The 18431-nt window shown below is 34.7% G+C and overlaps 3 protein-coding genes across 5 annotated transcripts; 1 reads left to right on the top strand and 2 right to left on the bottom strand.

Annotated features, from left to right (window-relative positions):
• Nucleotides 1-348: 348 nt before the first annotated feature.
• On the bottom strand, nucleotides 349-5946 carry LOC145563042 (peptidyl-prolyl cis-trans isomerase CYP65-like). The gene is made up of 11 exons (XM_081623446.1): nucleotides 5648-5946; nucleotides 5489-5551; nucleotides 5301-5404; nucleotides 4587-4678; nucleotides 4250-4339; nucleotides 4066-4144; nucleotides 3613-3980; nucleotides 2551-2807; nucleotides 2187-2475; nucleotides 1003-1110; nucleotides 349-732 (listed from the first exon to the last, which is right to left on the bottom strand). The coding sequence occupies exons 1-11, from the start codon at nucleotides 5773-5775 to the stop codon at nucleotides 532-534; spliced, it is 1779 nt and encodes a 592-aa protein (XP_081479572.1). The 5' UTR covers nucleotides 5776-5946; the 3' UTR covers nucleotides 349-531.
• An 828-nt stretch (nucleotides 5947-6774) lies between these two features.
• LOC145563043 (uncharacterized) lies at nucleotides 6775-9605 on the top strand. The gene is made up of 4 exons (XM_081623449.1): nucleotides 6775-7075; nucleotides 8756-8909; nucleotides 9013-9083; nucleotides 9199-9605. The coding sequence occupies exons 1-4, from the start codon at nucleotides 6881-6883 to the stop codon at nucleotides 9412-9414; spliced, it is 636 nt and encodes a 211-aa protein (XP_081479575.1). The 5' UTR covers nucleotides 6775-6880; the 3' UTR covers nucleotides 9415-9605.
• A 1887-nt stretch (nucleotides 9606-11492) lies between these two features.
• LOC145561866 (adenylyl-sulfate kinase 1, chloroplastic-like) lies at nucleotides 11493-16047 on the bottom strand. Of its 3 annotated transcripts, none has more exons than XM_081621986.1 (7): nucleotides 15655-16047; nucleotides 14698-14838; nucleotides 13822-13971; nucleotides 13620-13738; nucleotides 13423-13507; nucleotides 12101-12147; nucleotides 11493-11878 (listed from the first exon to the last, which is right to left on the bottom strand). In XM_081621986.1, exons 1-7 carry the CDS (start codon nucleotides 15896-15898, stop codon nucleotides 11780-11782), a joined length of 885 nt encoding a protein of 294 aa, XP_081478112.1. In that variant the 5' UTR covers nucleotides 15899-16047; the 3' UTR covers nucleotides 11493-11779. The 3 variants fall into 3 exon arrangements, with proteins under 3 accessions (XP_081478112.1, XP_081478113.1, XP_081478114.1); XM_081621987.1 differs by lacking the exon at nucleotides 15655-16047 and adding an exon at nucleotides 15470-15585; XM_081621988.1 differs by lacking the exon at nucleotides 15655-16047 and adding an exon at nucleotides 15018-15122.
• Nucleotides 16048-18431: the final 2384 nt, after the last annotated feature.

Raw genomic sequence — 18431 nt, forward strand, 5'->3', positions numbered from 1 at the left:
ACAGATAGTGACCTAGAGTTCATAGTTGGGTCATTTCTACCTCGCCCTAACCCCAGAACATATTAGGGACCAGATGACTTTTTTTCGACATCTTAGAGAACTAATTCAGATAATATTGGTTATCCGGAGGAGAATCAAGCTATATATCTTTCACTTTCTAAATAGCATAAACTAATGCACAAAGTTTACTCCTGTAGTGGAGTTGATGGGTTAACAATTAACATCATAGCATTACAGCTGAGGTCATATAGCGCCTATACAACAACTGATTCAAATGGTGAATTTTCTAGAAGTCTTCGTGATCATACAAATTTTTAGATCGAACAGAATCTTTTCTAGCTACCTATTTCAGAAAGCAACAAATTGCGACTTCATTCCATGAATAAGGTTATACAAATCAAAATGTCAACCTAAGTATCATTAGTAAACTGTTTGTATTTGGTGGTTTTCTTTCTGCTAAAAGTGTTTGTATGTTACAAATAGGTCTACAGAGCTAAATAACTACAATTACAGACATACGAGTGAAAATAATTACCAGGCAGAAAAATCTTTGAAGTATCCTACTTGGCCTGCTTTCCTTTTCTTGGTACCAGCAGCTGGAATACTAATGTCAGCAATAACTGGTTCGACTGGGGCAGATTTTGATTTAAGGTATCTCCCAACACCGCCACCAACAGCACCAGAATCTGTTGCACCAGTGCCGGGGTTGCTGTACCAGGATCCCACCTTTTCCTAAAGTTCACAAAAGCAATATTTTGAGACTCGGTTTTCAAATTGCTCACCCAAAAAATAGAGTACTAAGAACTTAAAAAAAGAATTACTAAAATAAAGAGGGGGTGGAGAGGAAAGAAACGGGGTGATAAATTTGCATATGAACATGAAAAAATAAAATAAATAAATACATAAAAAGAGAGAGAACTGCACACTACTGTACTTGCAGTTCTGTAATGAAAATGAGATGATAGGTAACATAAAGACAGAGAAAAAGTCTCCAACACTTACATTTTCTTCATCCTCAGCCTTATTTTCTTTGGTTTTCTCTTCATCCTCTTCATCAGGTTCAGCATAAGGGTTGACAAAAATACTTACCCTATTTATTTTAATCTCTTCCTGGTAAAACAGCACAAGAACAAAACTGTTAAGATCAACAAAAATGGAAAGATACATGCAGTCAGTTTCTCCTACATATAAAAGGGCGAAGAGAGGGCAGACAGAGGGGTCAGGTCACCCATAGTTGCATTGCTTAAACTGAATAAATGAGCCTGAAAAGAGACACCACTAATAAGTTCAGGCATGAAACCAAATTTTCGGAAGCAGTCCATTACACAGCCAATTTGGAAGACACCTTGTGTTTGTTAGTTTTAGTGACCAAAATATAGGTAGCAATAGCATACGTAAACACCAGGATCTTTAAAACAATTTTAATACTTCTATGAGATTTGCCAGGTAGCCCAGGTTTACGGTTTCCTTTATATATACACATATATATTTGGGGGGGGAGGGGTGATGGGTCAGCAGCAAGAACCTAGATTTAATCTCCCTCAACTCCCTTCTACCAAGTCAACTAAAAAACATTAACAGATGAGTCTATCATGAAAGAAACCAGACAACAATTTGAGGACATGTTGACATTTGACCAACCCAGTTTTTTCTTATCTGGTAATCAATCATTCCACATAAGTATCTGTAAGTGTTACTCGCAAAAGAGAAATTGCCAATCAACTTAGGGCGTGTTCGGCGCTAGCTTTTGAGTAGCTTTTAGTGGTTTGACCAAGTCAAACCACTACTTGACAAAAAATGCAAGTGTTTGGCAAAATAGTGATTTAGGTAGCTTTTAGTGGTAGAGGTAGCTTTTATGAAAAGTTAGGATTATTAGCTTTTGAAGTTAGAGGTAGCTGTTGAAAATTTAATGTACAGTTTTAAAAATAAAATATTGATTCTTATACGTAACAACTAGTCAACCACTACTATACCGAACACTCATATCTAAATTATCTATTTTCATAGTTAACAGCCAGCTAACTGCTATCTACACGGCTAACCGTTACCTTCACAACTAACAGCTACCTATACAGCTATATTTTGCCAAACACGCCCTTAAGCTATCATAACTTGGAAAACCATCCAGCTATGGCATTGCTTGATCACAAAAAGATAAATTACGACCAAATAAAAATCAAACTCACCAGAGGTCGATCTTCATCATCCACAGGAACTTTTTCCAATGTTGTAAGTGTTGTCATGCCACCAACTACCATTCCAAATACAGTGTGCTTATAGTCTAGATGCTTTGCAGATTTGTACATGATGAAAAATTGAGAACCATTTGTGTGAGGTCCACTATTTGCCATACTAACAACACCTCTACCAGAGTGAAGCAGCTTTGAGTTCACCTCATCCTTGAAAGGCTTACCCCAAATCGATTCACCCCCTTTTCCAGTACCAGTTGGATCACCTCCTTGAATCATAAAATTCCTAACATCATATTACCAGCCTTTAGTTTGAGCATAACCACAATAAAGGCAGTAAAAAAATTGAATATCAACATACCTTATGTTTCTGTGAAAGATTACCCCATTGTAGTATCCTTTCTCACATAGAGTGATGAAATTTTCACATGTCCTAGGAGCAATATCACAATGCAACTCAATATTCAAATCACCGTGAGATGTATGCAGTTGTACGTATCCTTTTTTCTTGGGATTTTTCTCAACTTTGATGTATTCATATTCATTTTTGGTGACAGGATCAAAAGAAGTCGACGTGAAGGATCTTGAAGCAGCACCAGTTGTGTAACGGCTTTTCACCTGCGTCACACCAAAAGTAAATTTATCACATTCTCTTTCAAAAAGCAATTGGCCACAATATTAAGACACTGGATGAAGAGAAAATATCAACCATGAAAGTAACAAAATGTCAAAATGCATTAAAAATATTAAAAAGAAAAGAAAAAAAAAAGACAATAAAAACAACTCACTCTCACCCACTAATTTTTATTTATTATTTTTTTAATTTTTTTGGACAGCGTGAATAGGAACATGTGAAAATATTAAGGGGCGGATGGAGTAATTGAATTGGATTACTGAAGGTTCTAACAAGAGTGAGACGAGACATAAAGGCATTCAGGTATAAGTGTGTTGCTGTGTTAATAAGCAGATCTAAAAGCTGGAAGAGAAGGATAAGCGCAACCATAGACGGAAAACCAACAGAGATGGAAAGCCATAACAAAGAGCCAACAGGAATGGAAGAAATTGAGTAAGGCTTAGAATGAGAGGGAACCCACCAAATTGCAAACCTCACAAAACCTTTATTGAAGAGACAAAAGGTCGCAAAAACATCTCAAAAGTCAGCCTAAATATTCTGCTTAAGGTGTTTCGGGTAATTCATAAATAGAAACATCTCACTATCTCAGACATATAAATAATACAGCAGGGAGTGTTTTTCCATGCCTCATGCATGAAAATATCATCAATAGCACAAAAAAGCAGAATATTTACAGCTGACAAGGCTGTGTCGCAAAGCCAGCAAGACAATGGCACAATATGTAACAAAAGCAGCACACCAAAGATCTAAGGAAAGCAAAGGGGAGAAATCTAGCTTAATAAAACTAACCAGCTTTGCATTCACAGGAGCTCTCTCACCGGCCATGTGGGAAGCTATACGAGCAGCAGTTTTATCAGCTGAGCCAGCTTTTGCAGCAGCAGCACTTCTTCCGTGTACTGAAGCAGATGCAGCATCTACAACACTAAACCCCTGTCTGTTTTCAGTCTTTCCATTAGATTTAGAATCATCTACAATGCGTGATCTTGCATCTAAAATAGCAGCAAGTGCTGCAGCTCTTTCTTGTTGTGCCTTGCTTCCGCCTCCTCCAAGCAATGCTGTTTGTTTTCCTTTCTCAGTTCCAAGTTCTGCAAGCATTTGCTTGATGTCCCCACTAACATTTATGTTATATGTTGGATCCGATTCCATTTTTTTCAGTTCTGACAGAGATTAACAAACATGTCAAATGTGACCACAGAAGCAAAACGAGCCAAATGCAACAGAATTTTTACACGAAAATGATACCTTCATCATCAATTTTCAAGCCTTTCTTGACATGGTCAAATTCAGCTAGAGCTTTTTTGGTATCAAGTTCATTAGGATTCTGCATAGGGATAACAGAAATGTCAGTGAGGGGCTTAATGGTGACTAGGGACGATATGAGTAACTTAAAAACAGGCAAGTAGAACATAATAATTACTCTAATTACCTGGATGGTAATGAGATCATCTCGGGTAAATGGTTCATCTGTGAGCAGCTCCTTCCAATTCTTTGTTTTAATATTCAACTCTTTGATTGCCTGTACAAGAAAATGCACAAAAATTAAGGTCAGTAGGTAGCTACTGTGAACATGAATGTAACTCAACAATGTATGGGTATCATTAGAAGCAGCAATATCTCTGTGCTACACTGGTTTCTCTATAGCCTATATCCATCTAAACCCTAGAAATTTCGGTAGATTATAAGAGTCTTACGCCTTGTCTAAAAATGTTACACAATTATTTGCAACGGTTGTGTTTATATGCAAGGCAAAGAAAAGAACCAACCTCATAACAGAACACGTTTCCAGTGGTCTTCACAGCAACTATGTGGGTGAATTCAGTAAAAACCTTGTTCAAAACTGGACAATGAAACTCCCCTAGGAAAAAAAGAAAAGAAAAAGATCAACAGATAATCAAACTCAATAAAGACACACACAATGCAAACATCACACAGACACACATATATATGAATTAAATCATCCAAATGCAAACATCTGAAAACAAGAATACTGCAGTCATCTGGAATATGAAGTCATTGGCTCATTGCTCTACCTTCCTCTCCTCACTCCTTTCCGTCCCATACAAACTACACAAGTAGTAAACAATTTGTATAAATAAGAAACCCTTCAAAATCATAAGTCAGTCAACATTGTCTATTCCTAAGCCAACAATGAACCCTGCTTACCATGATGGCAATAGTTGATCAATGCATTAAGGAAAACAAACTTTTGAAGCAACGAGGCTATTTCATATAGAACAACAGATTAGCTAAATCTCAATCCCACCCCAGCCCACCCCACCCAACCCCACCCGGCAGCGTACAGTGATCAAAATATGAAATGCACGATAATCCCAATTCAAAATTACCACAGAGCGGTGATGGAATACACACTATTCTAATCTATGGCTACATAATTAAGTCTCATTCATGTTGGAACATTAAAAACAAGCAATAAAAGGCATAGTAATAATAATAATTATAAAATTAATGTATTATACCTTCAGAATTCTTATGGAATGCAAGAGGAATAAGATCCGCAAGCTTGAGTGGAGCTCCAGTAACTGGGTTTTTCCCATATTTCCTAATGTATGGTATTATATGCCTATCACCCAATAAATTCAAACCAATTAAAACTTCAATTAAACTCACAAACACAATCGAATTGCTAATAAAATTAAAAACTAACATTGTTTCAAAAACGCAGCCATCCTGAGTGCAAGTGGGAATCTCAAAAGGCGTAAATGTGAGACTGCAAAATCAAATTCAAAAAAAATCTGGAAATTATCACTTGAAAATCATAATCAAACAATAATAATCAAATTCAAAAGATAGAAGATATAATTACGCGCAGCAATAGAAAGGAAGACGTTTGAAGGGAGTACGAAGATCTTTGGACTTGGCACCTCCCCATTCAGTAGCCCACTCTGTCTTGGTAATGTACATGCGATCTTTGCTATGCTGCTTCTTCCCCATTTTTCAATTTCTCTTTCAATTCCTCTCCCCTAGGTTTTGATTTGGGGAAAAATTGAATTAATAAAATTTTCTAGGGTTCCGATGAGAAGTCGCCGGGTTTATGATGTTCACGATGAGGCGGTTAAGGTGACCTTGACTAGACTAGGCGGTGTTTATTTACGAACAACGGGTTGTTTCGAGTCATTTTGACGTTTTTTTTTTTTTTTTTTTTTTTTTTTTTTTTTTTTTTTTTTGAGAAATTACTTTTATTTTTAGGGCTTGCTCTAATTAAACTTTTTTTATTTTTTTTTACTATAATACTATCCTAACTTATTTGATGAAATTAATAAGAAATAATTGAACTTTTATGGGTCAATGTTTAATTTGCAATTTGATGGCTTAAAGCTGCAACATAATTTGTTGCTCAATTGACTTCTCAATTAGATTAACTAATTTCACAAAGAAACTTTGTTTTCCATCCAACTCATCATGATCAATGGACCAAGTTTGTCACTATATGGACATGTGGTTGACATGTTAAACTCAAAATCGTGTATAACTTCCTTACCTCAAGCCTAACCAAGTAACCCTCTTAGACCTTCTCAATTGACGTTCCTCATTTTATTAAACTTTTGTCACCAAACAATACAATTAACCTGTAATTAGGCCCCATTTACTTCACCTTATTTTTGCTGAAATGAAATTATTTTTACTGAACTGAAATTATTTTTGCTGAACTGAATTTCTTTTTTACTAATTCTTTGTTGTATTTCTTCTTTAAAGTTACTGATTTTTACTGAACTAAACTTATTTTTACCGATTATTTTTATTAAACTGAAATTATTTTTAGTGAACTAAAATTATTTTTGCTAAACTGAAATTATTTTTACTGAACTAAAATTAATTCTGAATATTATTTTTTTAAAATGGAGTGAAGAGAACCTTATTAGATAGTCTCATTTTCCGTTTTTTTTAACAACCAAACAGGCAACGAAACAATAACTCCATAAAAGTTTTGCGTTACCAGCTTATCGGGTTTATTGATGGAACCGGACTAGAATAAGCCCAACCAAGAAAAAAAAGAGGGGGGAGAGACAGCACACAGCAGCATACTCCATCGAAGAAAATGGAAGAAGAACCACACTGCAGCAGCAGTGATGACGAAGACGGTGATGATGAATGGAAAGCCGCCATTAGCGCCGCCGCCTCCACCCTTCTGGGTTGTGCGCAGCCCAAACAAACACCCACTCCTGCGCTTGATAACGATGATGAAGACGCCAAAACTCTTCAACCCCAGCCCATCAAGCACTATCAAATCAAGGTCATTCCCTCCTCCTACCTATTTCATCGTAATATCATCATCAATTTATTCCACTTTTATGTCATTAAATATTAATTCTTGTTCATATTAACCTGCTTTACAAATTCCCCATTTGATAGAAGTTATCAAAATTGTGGTAATTTCAACTATTACCATTTATTGGATGGTAAAAATTAGTTAGCAAGGTGGTATCTTTGAAGCTTTTTGGTTGAAATTAGGGTGGTGATTGTGAATGTGATTGTGATTATCTTTTGATTGGTGATTTTTTAGTTGATTTAAGACTTGAAATATAACTTTGAGCAACTTCCCAAGAACTGAAAATTGCAATTCCATTAGGTAGAATAAACAACTACTTTGGTGGCTCAATCTAGTAAATACTAGCAATAAGCCAATAATCCTATTTTATATTTTGAGATGTATAATGCCATAACTGGCTGAATGTTTACCATATGTCCTTAACTAGTTAACTAGTAGTAAAATGAAGTTCCCAGTTCATCGAAGATATTCCTAAGAAACCCCTATATTCGCTTTGCAAGTAGCTGATGTAGGATGAGCAAGCTTGAATAGATCCGTTTGGTTCAGAACAATGCTGGTTGCAGACCTTGCAGTGTGAAACTTTATTGCTAAGTTATGACAAACTCGGTGCAAAGAGCGCTTATCCCCTTGCTCATTATCTTAGTGACATCCTAATAATCTCTTTTATGCCTAAACCAACGTATAAGACCATCTCTGTTATCAGCCGCAGCATCAATTGATCCTGATTAGGGTTTTGATCTCGGTTAGGATACTGATTGCAGACCAGCTTCGCAAGGAGACTTCCTTTTTCATCTCCAAGTCATTCCAAAGATCGATGGACCATGTTTGTCACTTTTCTGAGAAAAGAAAATCTGGTTGGCATGTTAAGATCATGTAAAACTCCTGTTAGTCCTGTTCCTTAAGCTTAGCCTTCTTAGAGCTAGGAAACTTGGAGGGGGACTTGTAGACGAGTACATATGTGGGGGATTATCTTAACAAAATTGAGAAATTTGTCTTCTTGACTCCTAATTTATTCTGTATATCATAAGATGCCTTAGGTTTGTATTGACCAGTGAAAACTGAAAATTAAAGATGGCACTGAATATGTACTGACTTAGTGAAATACTAAATTGTATGCCATGCTCATTAAGTTGTTATGAGAATAGTGGAAGGTCTCAATGGGAATAGGAGAGGAAGCCTTCTTAGACTATACATTGTCAGATGGAACCGTGTATGACAACAAGCTACGATTGATTGACCTTATGCTTAGGATATTATCATGCTAAAGCCATATTATTCCTCGAAACCCCTTTTGCAATACTATACCTAATGTTTGTTAGAGGCTAGGAAAAGAAATGTTCATCCGGTTTGCGTCTTTTGTTTTTACTCAGACTATTTGCTATGCAATGAAAATGAAAAGAGTATAGGGACTTGAAGCCTTGAAAGAGAAAACTCAAGTCAGGCTATCAAACTAGAACAATATAAAGGTATACTACATTTACTTTCAAGTGTCATTGAGAGACTTTTTTTTTTTTTTTTTTTTTTTTTTTTCTACCGGGAACTTATTTGCATGTCTCCTAAGTAATCACATTATTCAGCAAGGAAAGTGGTCTGAGTAGGTCATTGTTTAAGCTGTTTGCTGAGAGTTTGTATTGTAACTAACAGGCACAGAAGACCTTGGATGACATAATGAGAAAATCTTTAGATGTGGTGAAAACTTCAGATCCCGTCGACATCAATGATGATCATCCTGTCGCAAATGACTGTGGGGTTCGTTTATTCAAGCAAGCTCCTGTTGGCATAGTGTTTGATCATAGAGGTATAATTACGTTTCTCTTGTATCTTTTCCACTTGTTCAAAGGCTCAAATGCTGAAATTTAGATCTGGAAAATATTCAGTCAGAACTATTTCTTTGTTTTCAGTTGAGCTAAAGGGACCAAAAAAGAAACCAAGAATTCTCCCGGGTGAAGTAATTAATGAGAAATCAAAGAAGGTTTTTATTCTTCTTACTCTCATTAGTCTAACTTCTCCCCCTCCCCTATAGAGAGAATATACGTAATGTAAGAAGGGCTACTGATTCTCTGGCTTTTTTTTATGTTTGCCTGCAGTTTAAAAGAGAATTGCAGTCTGTTGTGGTTGAGGGAATGGATATCTTAGCTACTGCAAAAGATGCAAGCTTAAAATCTCTATCTAAATTGAAAGCCAAAGAAGCAGCTGCAAAAGAAGCTGCTAAGAGAGAGGAAGAAAGAGTTGCACAGCTGAAGAAAATCAGGGGGGAGAAATGGCTGCCATCAATCGTTAGAGAAACGCAGCAGAAATATTAAGTTCGTTAGTTTAAACTTGAATCTGAGATGCCCTACTGATTATCCCCATCCGCCAAAACAATACTTTGTTCCTTGAATGCACCTCCTGTCTGATTCAGGACATTAGTTGTATTAAACTTTTTGTAGGCTAGGAAAAATGTATTTGAAACGAAAAATTTTTGAACTTGAGTTGCCTCAGGTATCTAGTATAAGCAGGTGTTATCCTGATCCCTTGACTTCTTTGCGTTTCAATCAGTCATATCTAAGGGAGTTTTTTTTTCTTGCATTCAACAATGTGCTTGGAACATGTCAGTTCTGATTACCTTTAAGGAAGGATATTATTGCAAATTGAGATCAGCTAAGAAAAAGTGTTCCTTGGTTTCTCTTCCTCCTAACTAATTCAGAATTATCCTTCGTATTCTATTTATACTTTTCCATCTTGTTATGGATTCTTTATCATCTTGAGATAGATTGGTTTCCATTCATTCATTCCATTATAAATTAACAATTGTAGACTATCAAACTAAAATCAACTTTGATTGGTGTTGACTGTTGAGTGACAAACACAAAACCAATGGAGTATTATACGTAGTAGTACAAATAACCTATGTTATTTATTGGTTTTATGGAGAATTTGGGAAGACGAAGGATTTCCGACACATTAATATGATCCCAGGATGCCAAGTTGCTGATAAAAACAATCATCTCGATCTTGCAACTCATCACTACAATTGTAACATAATTTTGAATTTGCCAAATAGTTTCATGGCTTGGGCTTGCGTTGCCTTGGCTACAGTTGCTCTATAAATCTAACAGGATCAATTATGGTTTTTTTTTTTAAAAAAAAATTGTGTATCTATGTACTCCGTACAATAATATAACCTAACATGATCAGTTGGCAACAAAAGAAGAGAATCCAATTTTCTATTAGTGGTAAATAATTAAACTAACATTCTGACAAGGACTTCTAAAATAAAGAGCTGAATGAATATTTCCGGGAAGAAAATACAAAAACGTTTAATTATTAGTGGTAGAATGAACCCAGGTGTTGATTAATCCGAAGAAAATCAAACAAAAAACTGAAGGAGCACAAAACAAAGCATGTGGCATTGCATTTCTAAAGTCAAGTTAGCAGTTTTTTTTAACATGAATTTTGCAGATTTTAATGGTAAAGAAACAGATGGTCCCATCTCTCAATTTAAAGTGACTTTCTTTGGAACACATAAACTGCTAAATAACAAATTTTTTCAAGATAATATGCTCCTAACAATTAATTATTACGGCAGACCAAAGGCTTTCTCTTTAGTGCAGTGATAGTGTTACTAATCTTACTATAAATAATTCCGACTTTTTTGTGTCTTCAACCTCATTTTAGGTGAAAGAACTCACAGAAAAAAGCCACCTTCTGCTTGAGATTCAAGCTGTCCAATAGATCATCTTCATCCTCTCAATATCCGTCTCTCTTTAAGTTTCTCATCGAGTGAAATGGCGATCTTGCTGTCGAGTGTGTTTGGAGGTCTGGGTTACTGCATGAACACACTGTGGGGGCTGCAAGAACGGAGATTTTCTGCTGTGTTTGAAGCTGTAAGCTCAGGTGCAAGATACATGACTATGGGGCTCATTTTCTGTTTCTTTTCGCTTCAGACTAGAGGGGAGCTGAGTTATGCCTTCATATGATCCTCTGCATGTCTGTACAACCAAATGTAACTCTTTTCACCCTCTGTTGAGTCTCCGACGGAGTCTGAAGTAAAAAGTAACAGAAAATGACTCTGGCGGTTGCTCCCTCCAGTTGTCTATCTAATTTGGCAAATAGAATTTTCTTCATGTAATAGTTCTATGCATGGCAAAAGGATTTTGGCCATTTTCCTCATATAGCTAAACTAAAAATGACTGTCACACCCTTCCCAGCTCAAATATAGATTGTTACTCATTTATTTACTCCTACAATTGTAATGCAGTTAGTAAACAGTTAGTCTGTTAGCATCTTCATTGCTGATTTTGGAGTCCAAAGTAAATATAATTTTATCAGCATTTTCATGTGTGAAGCTCACTTATGATATTTAAGCGTTTATTATATGGATACAATAACATACGGAATGTTACATAAACTAACCACAAATAATTTCTTTTATTCATGCATCCATACATACAGAAAGTATTGATTCTCTGTTATAATCTCATGCTACAAGAGATTTTAACACAACCAAATAAATTAACTACAATAAATGGATTTAGCATGACGGGACGAGAATAAAGAACTTGCCTAAAATTACTGGGTATGGGAAACGAGTAGTTTCCAATTTGGCATTTCAAAAATCGGTGGCGAAGAGGTTTATTTCTGATATAGACAGGTACAGTGGTCTTGCACCAGGACATAATGATCGCATTAGGCCTGCAAGTATCCATGACCTTCCAAATACGATACTACAGTTTCGGCCATTTCACATGGAGAAGAGCAAGTATCTGGCTTCTGTTCTAAGACGATCTGCAAAATTAGCATTCATAATTTCATACAGAATGAGGACCATGACCTTTGTATAGGACTTGTAAACAAAGAAAACAAATAAAGATGTCTATCTATTTAAAGGAAACTGTAAGCTGATGTGTTTGGTCAGCTGAAAAACTCGAATGAGATCAGGGCCTTGAATAAATAAGCATTAATGCACTGTCCAGATAATTAGAACAAAGTATAACAAAGAGATTGTACCTCACAATTTAGAGGTTGTTCATAAGGATCATCTATCCCGGTGAAATCTGAAAGTAATGCACAGTGGAGTTCATTCCGTCAAAACAACAATATGAAAACGAAATAGCTATGTGCCATTGCCTTACAGTTAAGACTTGCCAAAAGGAATCGAAGAGGAGAGTCAATGGCAACTGTAATATCAAGAAAACACAAGCTAGAATAGAGGAGACGAAGGCATTGATCCTATCATGTTCTCTAGATAACAACCATAGCACAGAAAGAAGACAGGAAACAAAAAGATAGGTCAAGAGGCTCAGGTCCCACAAAATTACCCTCAAAACATTCCAGGGGCTGCACGTAGAGCAATTCATGGACAATCTAAGAATAATTAGCTAAATATTTAGTTTGATTAGCTAAATATTCCAAACTTCAGCTTGACTGTGAGATTGACTATACAGGCTGAAATCAGGATTTGCCGGAGCCGGGTTAAAAGCTAGCAAAACCAGATCACCTAAACTATATCCACATAATTCAAATTTTCCAAACATTTATAGAAATAAACATATCAGGCTTTATCCTATTTATTGCCACTCGAGTACAAAAAACCGGAACTAGTATATGAACTTGAATTGAGTTCAAGTATGACAAGTTTCGGCGTAGAACAGAAGCTAACTGAACTTGACCTTTACCTTGCGCAAGGTACTTTAAACTGAGCTCCAACTCCATTCCAGGATTAGTGACAACTGACCAACACTCATCTAGGTCATGGCATTAATGCCTTTAACCATTCAGTTAGCAATTCAATCCTTACTAGTTACCACTAATGCAGATTAAGACTCCATATGGCTATCTTTACAGTTTTATTTAGGAAAACTCTCTTGGTTTTACCTTACTCTTAAAGTCTGATTTTACAAGTGAACTTTAATTATTATTGGACTTATTATGGGTGACTCAGGCTTTTAATTAATTTCCAAGGTGTGAGGGTTAATTATTGGCTTGAGTTCATTAATCAATCCACTCGTTCGATAATACCTATCCTTTTATTTAGTGAAATGTAATTACCTGAAAATATAAGTACGTTTTGATAGTGTTCCACAAGACCCATATCAACAACCATATCTAAATTTAGGCCTAACCCTAATGATTGATATCCTCATAGGACTCAGACACTCAATAAACACCTCTGAAAGACCCAGATAGGTTCTCATCTACTAAGTTAACATAAAATCTTTTACTCCATTAACTTTCATCTAGCTTTGGTCAAAGGAGAATCACAGAAGAACCATGGCAAGCAGTGAGACAAACATCAAAGCACACCAATTAAAACACACTACAGAAAGTACCTTTAATTTTTCCAGCTCGTGCCAACTTGTACAAGCCCTTTGGGTCCCTGGCTTCACAAAGTTGAAGTGGAACATCCATAAAAACCTGTGAGTTGAAAGCTGAGTCGTTATATAAATAAGAGTATGGACTTTCTTTATCTTTTTCAGACAAGCAAAGACGGCAAGAAGAGAAAGTACCAATAAAGGAGAAGAAATACCTCGATGAAGTCCCCCTTCGGTAATAGGGCGCGACAAGCATCTCTGTCCTTTCTATAAGGAGATATCAAACTAGCAATGCAGATGACACCAGCATCAGCAAAAAGCTTGGCTACCTCACCTAGAAGCATAATAACTTAGTTATGGTTAAAGAAGGGGAATAAAAACAATTTTTGAAACAAAGAAAATTAATACGGCACCCACCAACTCTTCTAATATTTTCTGCTCGATCTTCCGCTCCAAAGCTTAAATTCTTGTTTAAACCATGCCTAACATTATCACCATCCAGGACATAACTTAACTTTCCCCTTGAGTGCAAGCTATGACTCAATGCACAAGCTAATGTGCTCTTCCCTGTGACAAAATATGAGGTCAGAACAAGGAAGAATCAAACAACAATACAACAACTTTTCAAAAATGAGGAAGGTCCATAGAGTTAAAAAAACGTGGATTACACACCATAAAATCATAGTTTCAACATCACCATGGAGAAATTATGTTAAGCATTATTTAAGTATGGAATCTATGGACTATGATTCCAAAACATTAAAATTTGATTCATTGATTCGAATAAAAAAGACGGCATAAAATTGTCATTGTGCTAATAGGTACAAGATTGCAACTTTCAACATAGTAGGGTACAAAGATTGCAACTTTCAAAATAGGAGCCTACAGTAAAGTGCAGTAAATTGAGTAATGGTGATTTACAGTTTCTATAATAGATCAAACAATCAGATGGCATTAAAATATGTTGTAACTAGAACCACCAAGTTAATTCCAGCACAGCAGAGCAAAACAACACCGAGCAACTAGAATTCATTTCCTCAATAGTTTATCCGAAAAATTAACCAAGGATAAATAAAACCCATCGTTTTTACTGCTTAATTAACTCGTACTATTAACCTATTTTTTGTAGGGTAACACTTTAACATGAGCAAACAAAAGTGTTCAGTCATTGAAGGCTCAATGATGGTTAGGTGAATCAACGAAAATAATACAACTCAAAACATGTGGTACAAATAATACAAACGTGCAAATAAAATTGCACCAATAATATAAGTGTCAATAAGAGAAGCGAACCTGAACCACTGAGACCAGTTATCCAGATGACACAACCTTTCTGTTGTAGTAATCGTTCTCTATCATGTTTGTTGACCGAGCATTCATGCCATAAAATGTTGGTAGATTTCTCAATTGTTGACATCTGCTTTCGAAATGTACCTAGTCAGTAACCTCTTATCAGTTCCTCTAATCGTTAACTCGTAATTCATCCAAAGAATCAAATATATATATATATATATATATATATATATATATATATATATATATATATATATATATATATATATATATATATATATATATATATATATATATATATATATATATATAGGTATTACAGTCTACATTGAGGCGACGAAGAAAATACAGTGCTTAGGTTGATCTATACAGTGCTAAACCATAAAAACCCTTTTGCAACAGCATACTCAAACTAACTAGGTCCACAACATAACCACATAAAAACAGCAAAAATCAACCCAAATCACATAAAAATTGAATCCGAAAATATGATAAACTCATAATTTTTAATTAATTGGTGAATGAAATTCAATTCATGTGATAACAAAGATCTGGAATATATTCTAGAAACATAATAAAAACGAAAACTTTGTAATAATTTAATGTTGACCAGAAAAATTAGATTACAAACAGAAAAACCCCATCTAAGAATACGACAAGATTTAAGCTCATCAACTAATTTCCTATATCAGATACATCAAAAAAACCCAGATTAAATCACCAATATAAAAATCATTCAAAAAATACAAACAAAGAAATGATAAAAACTAACCCAAATCCAATTTCGCTTAATTGACAAGCAGTCGAGGAAAAACAGAAATGTTTTTGCCAAAGATAGAGGAAGTCAAACAAAATTCGATTTTTCCTTTTTTATAAAGAGTAATTTCGAAACGAATCACTAAAATTCTGGAATATAATTCAAAAGTAAAAAAAAAATATGGAGAAAAAATAAGTTACCCTTTCCGTTAGGAAAACCGTTGGTACAGTCACAATCTGTTTGACCATTAACGTCATTTAACGACGACGTTTCATCTAATCTCCCCACCAGCTGCCCAAATTTCGATTTGCGATGATCAAAATGACTACCAAATCGGATCCTATTACGACCCGAATTAATCGGAAACCCTAATCCCGGCGAAGAAACGATTCCCGGCGATACATTTCCGATTAACAACGACAGCAGCTTGAAAGCCACCGTCATCTCTCTGACGCTTACTCCCTAAATTATCGGCGGATAGATCGGAAGATTGAAAAGTGCCGACAAAAATTGGGAATCCAATCAAAACATTAAAATTGGTACGGGCGATGAGAGAGAGAATTGAAGACGGAAGATTAGGGAAAAACGGCTGGCGGGAAATTATTTGTCACGCACCCATTTTATAAATAATGACAACTTACATTTATTAACGATTACGATTTACGAAGTACTACTACTTTCGTACCTAATTAGTAATTACAGATTTAGAGCTCGTTTTCCACGATTACAAAACTTATTTTTACAACCTTTCATTTGTCGTAATAACTAGTACGGCTAATATGCGCGTCATAGACTCTCATATCTAGCTATATTTTGGGAGCTCTTTTAATTTATATTATTAATAAATGGAAATATGTAAATAAATATATTTAGGGTATAAATATCCGCACACTATTCTAAAAAGCTAAAAAAAACATTAGTCAAGATAAATAAGTACTTAATAAATATATTGGACGGTATAATTATCTAAACACTATTTATAAAAGTCATCTCAAACTTTTAAAAGGGGTAGGAGATCAATTGAACTTTAAAATTAATTTCGCCCAACCCTTGGTCATCTGTGCAACCAAATATTAAATATTTCCCACCGTTATTAATTCAAGCTTATTAAATGAACAAAGTCGTGGAAGCCCTATGCAATTTAGACAAAGATAGGCCCTTTAATTTATTTTATATCTATACTATAAAGTAAAAAGCATTCGTTTCAAATGAATGGTGTCACGTGACACTCTTCAAAGTATATGCATCATGTCCCAATAAATATGGAGGCCCTGTGCAATTTAGACAAATGTAGGTTCTTTGATTTTTTTCATTTAACAAAATAAATTATACTTTGACCTATATTTGAACCCATGACCTCCAACACATAAAGGTCATATAATTATCATCTTAACCAACTTTTATTAATGTTTTTACTTTCACATTATTAACATTATATATTCCTTTCATTTATTAAGTAAATTAGAGATTATATAATTTTGTTTATTTTTCACAAGACTAGAAAACAAATACATATGTAAGTTAAAAAAAAAAAAAAAAAAAAAAAAAAAAAAAAAAAAAAAATTGGAACCCGAGGCAACGTCCAGACTACACACTAGCTATACAAACTCTTGAACATAATTATCAAATTAAAGAAGTACAAATTAGCAACCCGGGACATCACTTACGTCACACACTAGTTCTATATTTAAGATATGCACAGGCCCTCCATATTTATTGGCATGGGATGGCCCTGTTCATTTAACATGACTAGTTAGAAATTGGCTAGCAACTAATAATGGTGGGAAATATCTAATATTTGGTAGACAAATTAGATCTCATGCATAAATAATGCAATGTCAAATACAGACTTCACATGCCACAAGCTTGTGAGTTATTTTATTGGAGTTGAAACCTCTCCAATTTTGTTATTTATGAAAAATAAATGGTTTATATTCTTTAGATCAATAGCTAGGAATGCATGAATAAAATTTCCTACTACGTATACGTTATATTATACTCTGGATTTGTACAATCTTTGCTAGCTAAACTGTTGTCTACTTGTCTGGTTGAATTGGTTGTTTAATTCAATTAATTGTGCTAATTGGCTAATTGCTTCGACTCGTTTGACGAGAGCTACGGCCTACGAGTTCATCATTCAATGCTACAGAGTACTGGAGTAGTTTGCTAAGGTAATTTCTTATCTAACTTTTTAATTTTGTACTTTTTCATTCTTAAATCATAATGTAATTATGTAATTTTATTTTTATTTGGTTAATTTTACTAATTTTTTTTGTTTCAATTGTTTTGTATTTTTCAGATTTGATTACTTGAAATGACATTTGTTTGGAGTGCAAATTGAGCGTACTAAGTCTTTTGTTCAATTGCTTCAATAATCAGGTGTTTTTGTTCTATTCTATACTTATTAATTTATTATTGGTTTTGTTTGAAAGAATGTTGCCTAGAAAATATTTATCTGGTAATGATAAGAGGAAAAAAAGAAAACGGACAGAATAGTTAAGAGAATCTCTTAAGGGTTTCATTGACAATTTTTTTACTAAAGTAGTACAAGTAGAAGAGTCTTCTAATGAATTGGGTGAAGATGAAAATCATGAACAATTCAATGAGAATATAAATAATGAAAATATTGATAATGAGGCAAATGAGCCTAATGAGGATGTTGATGCAGATGATCTTTTTTCTGAATTGAAAGTGTTACAAATGACTTTGCCAAATAATTTGATGTCAGCATCTGAAATCCTTGAGTTTGTCAAAGCTGCAGATTGTTATCCAAATGTTTCTATTGCCTATCGAATCCTTTTAACTATGCCGGTGACAGTTGCATCTATTGAAAGAAGTTTTTCAAAGTTAAAGTTACTAAAAACCTACTTGATATCTTCAATGTCACAAGAAAGGTTGAATGGTTTAGCTACTTTATGTATTGAAAAAAATATGTTAGAACATATCAATGTAGAAACTATTATTAATGACTTTGCTT

Source organism: Chenopodium album, chromosome 10 (assembly GCF_948465745.1).
Source record: "Chenopodium album chromosome 10, dcCheAlbu1.1, whole genome shotgun sequence".
NCBI lineage: Eukaryota > Viridiplantae > Streptophyta > Magnoliopsida > Caryophyllales > Amaranthaceae > Chenopodium > Chenopodium album.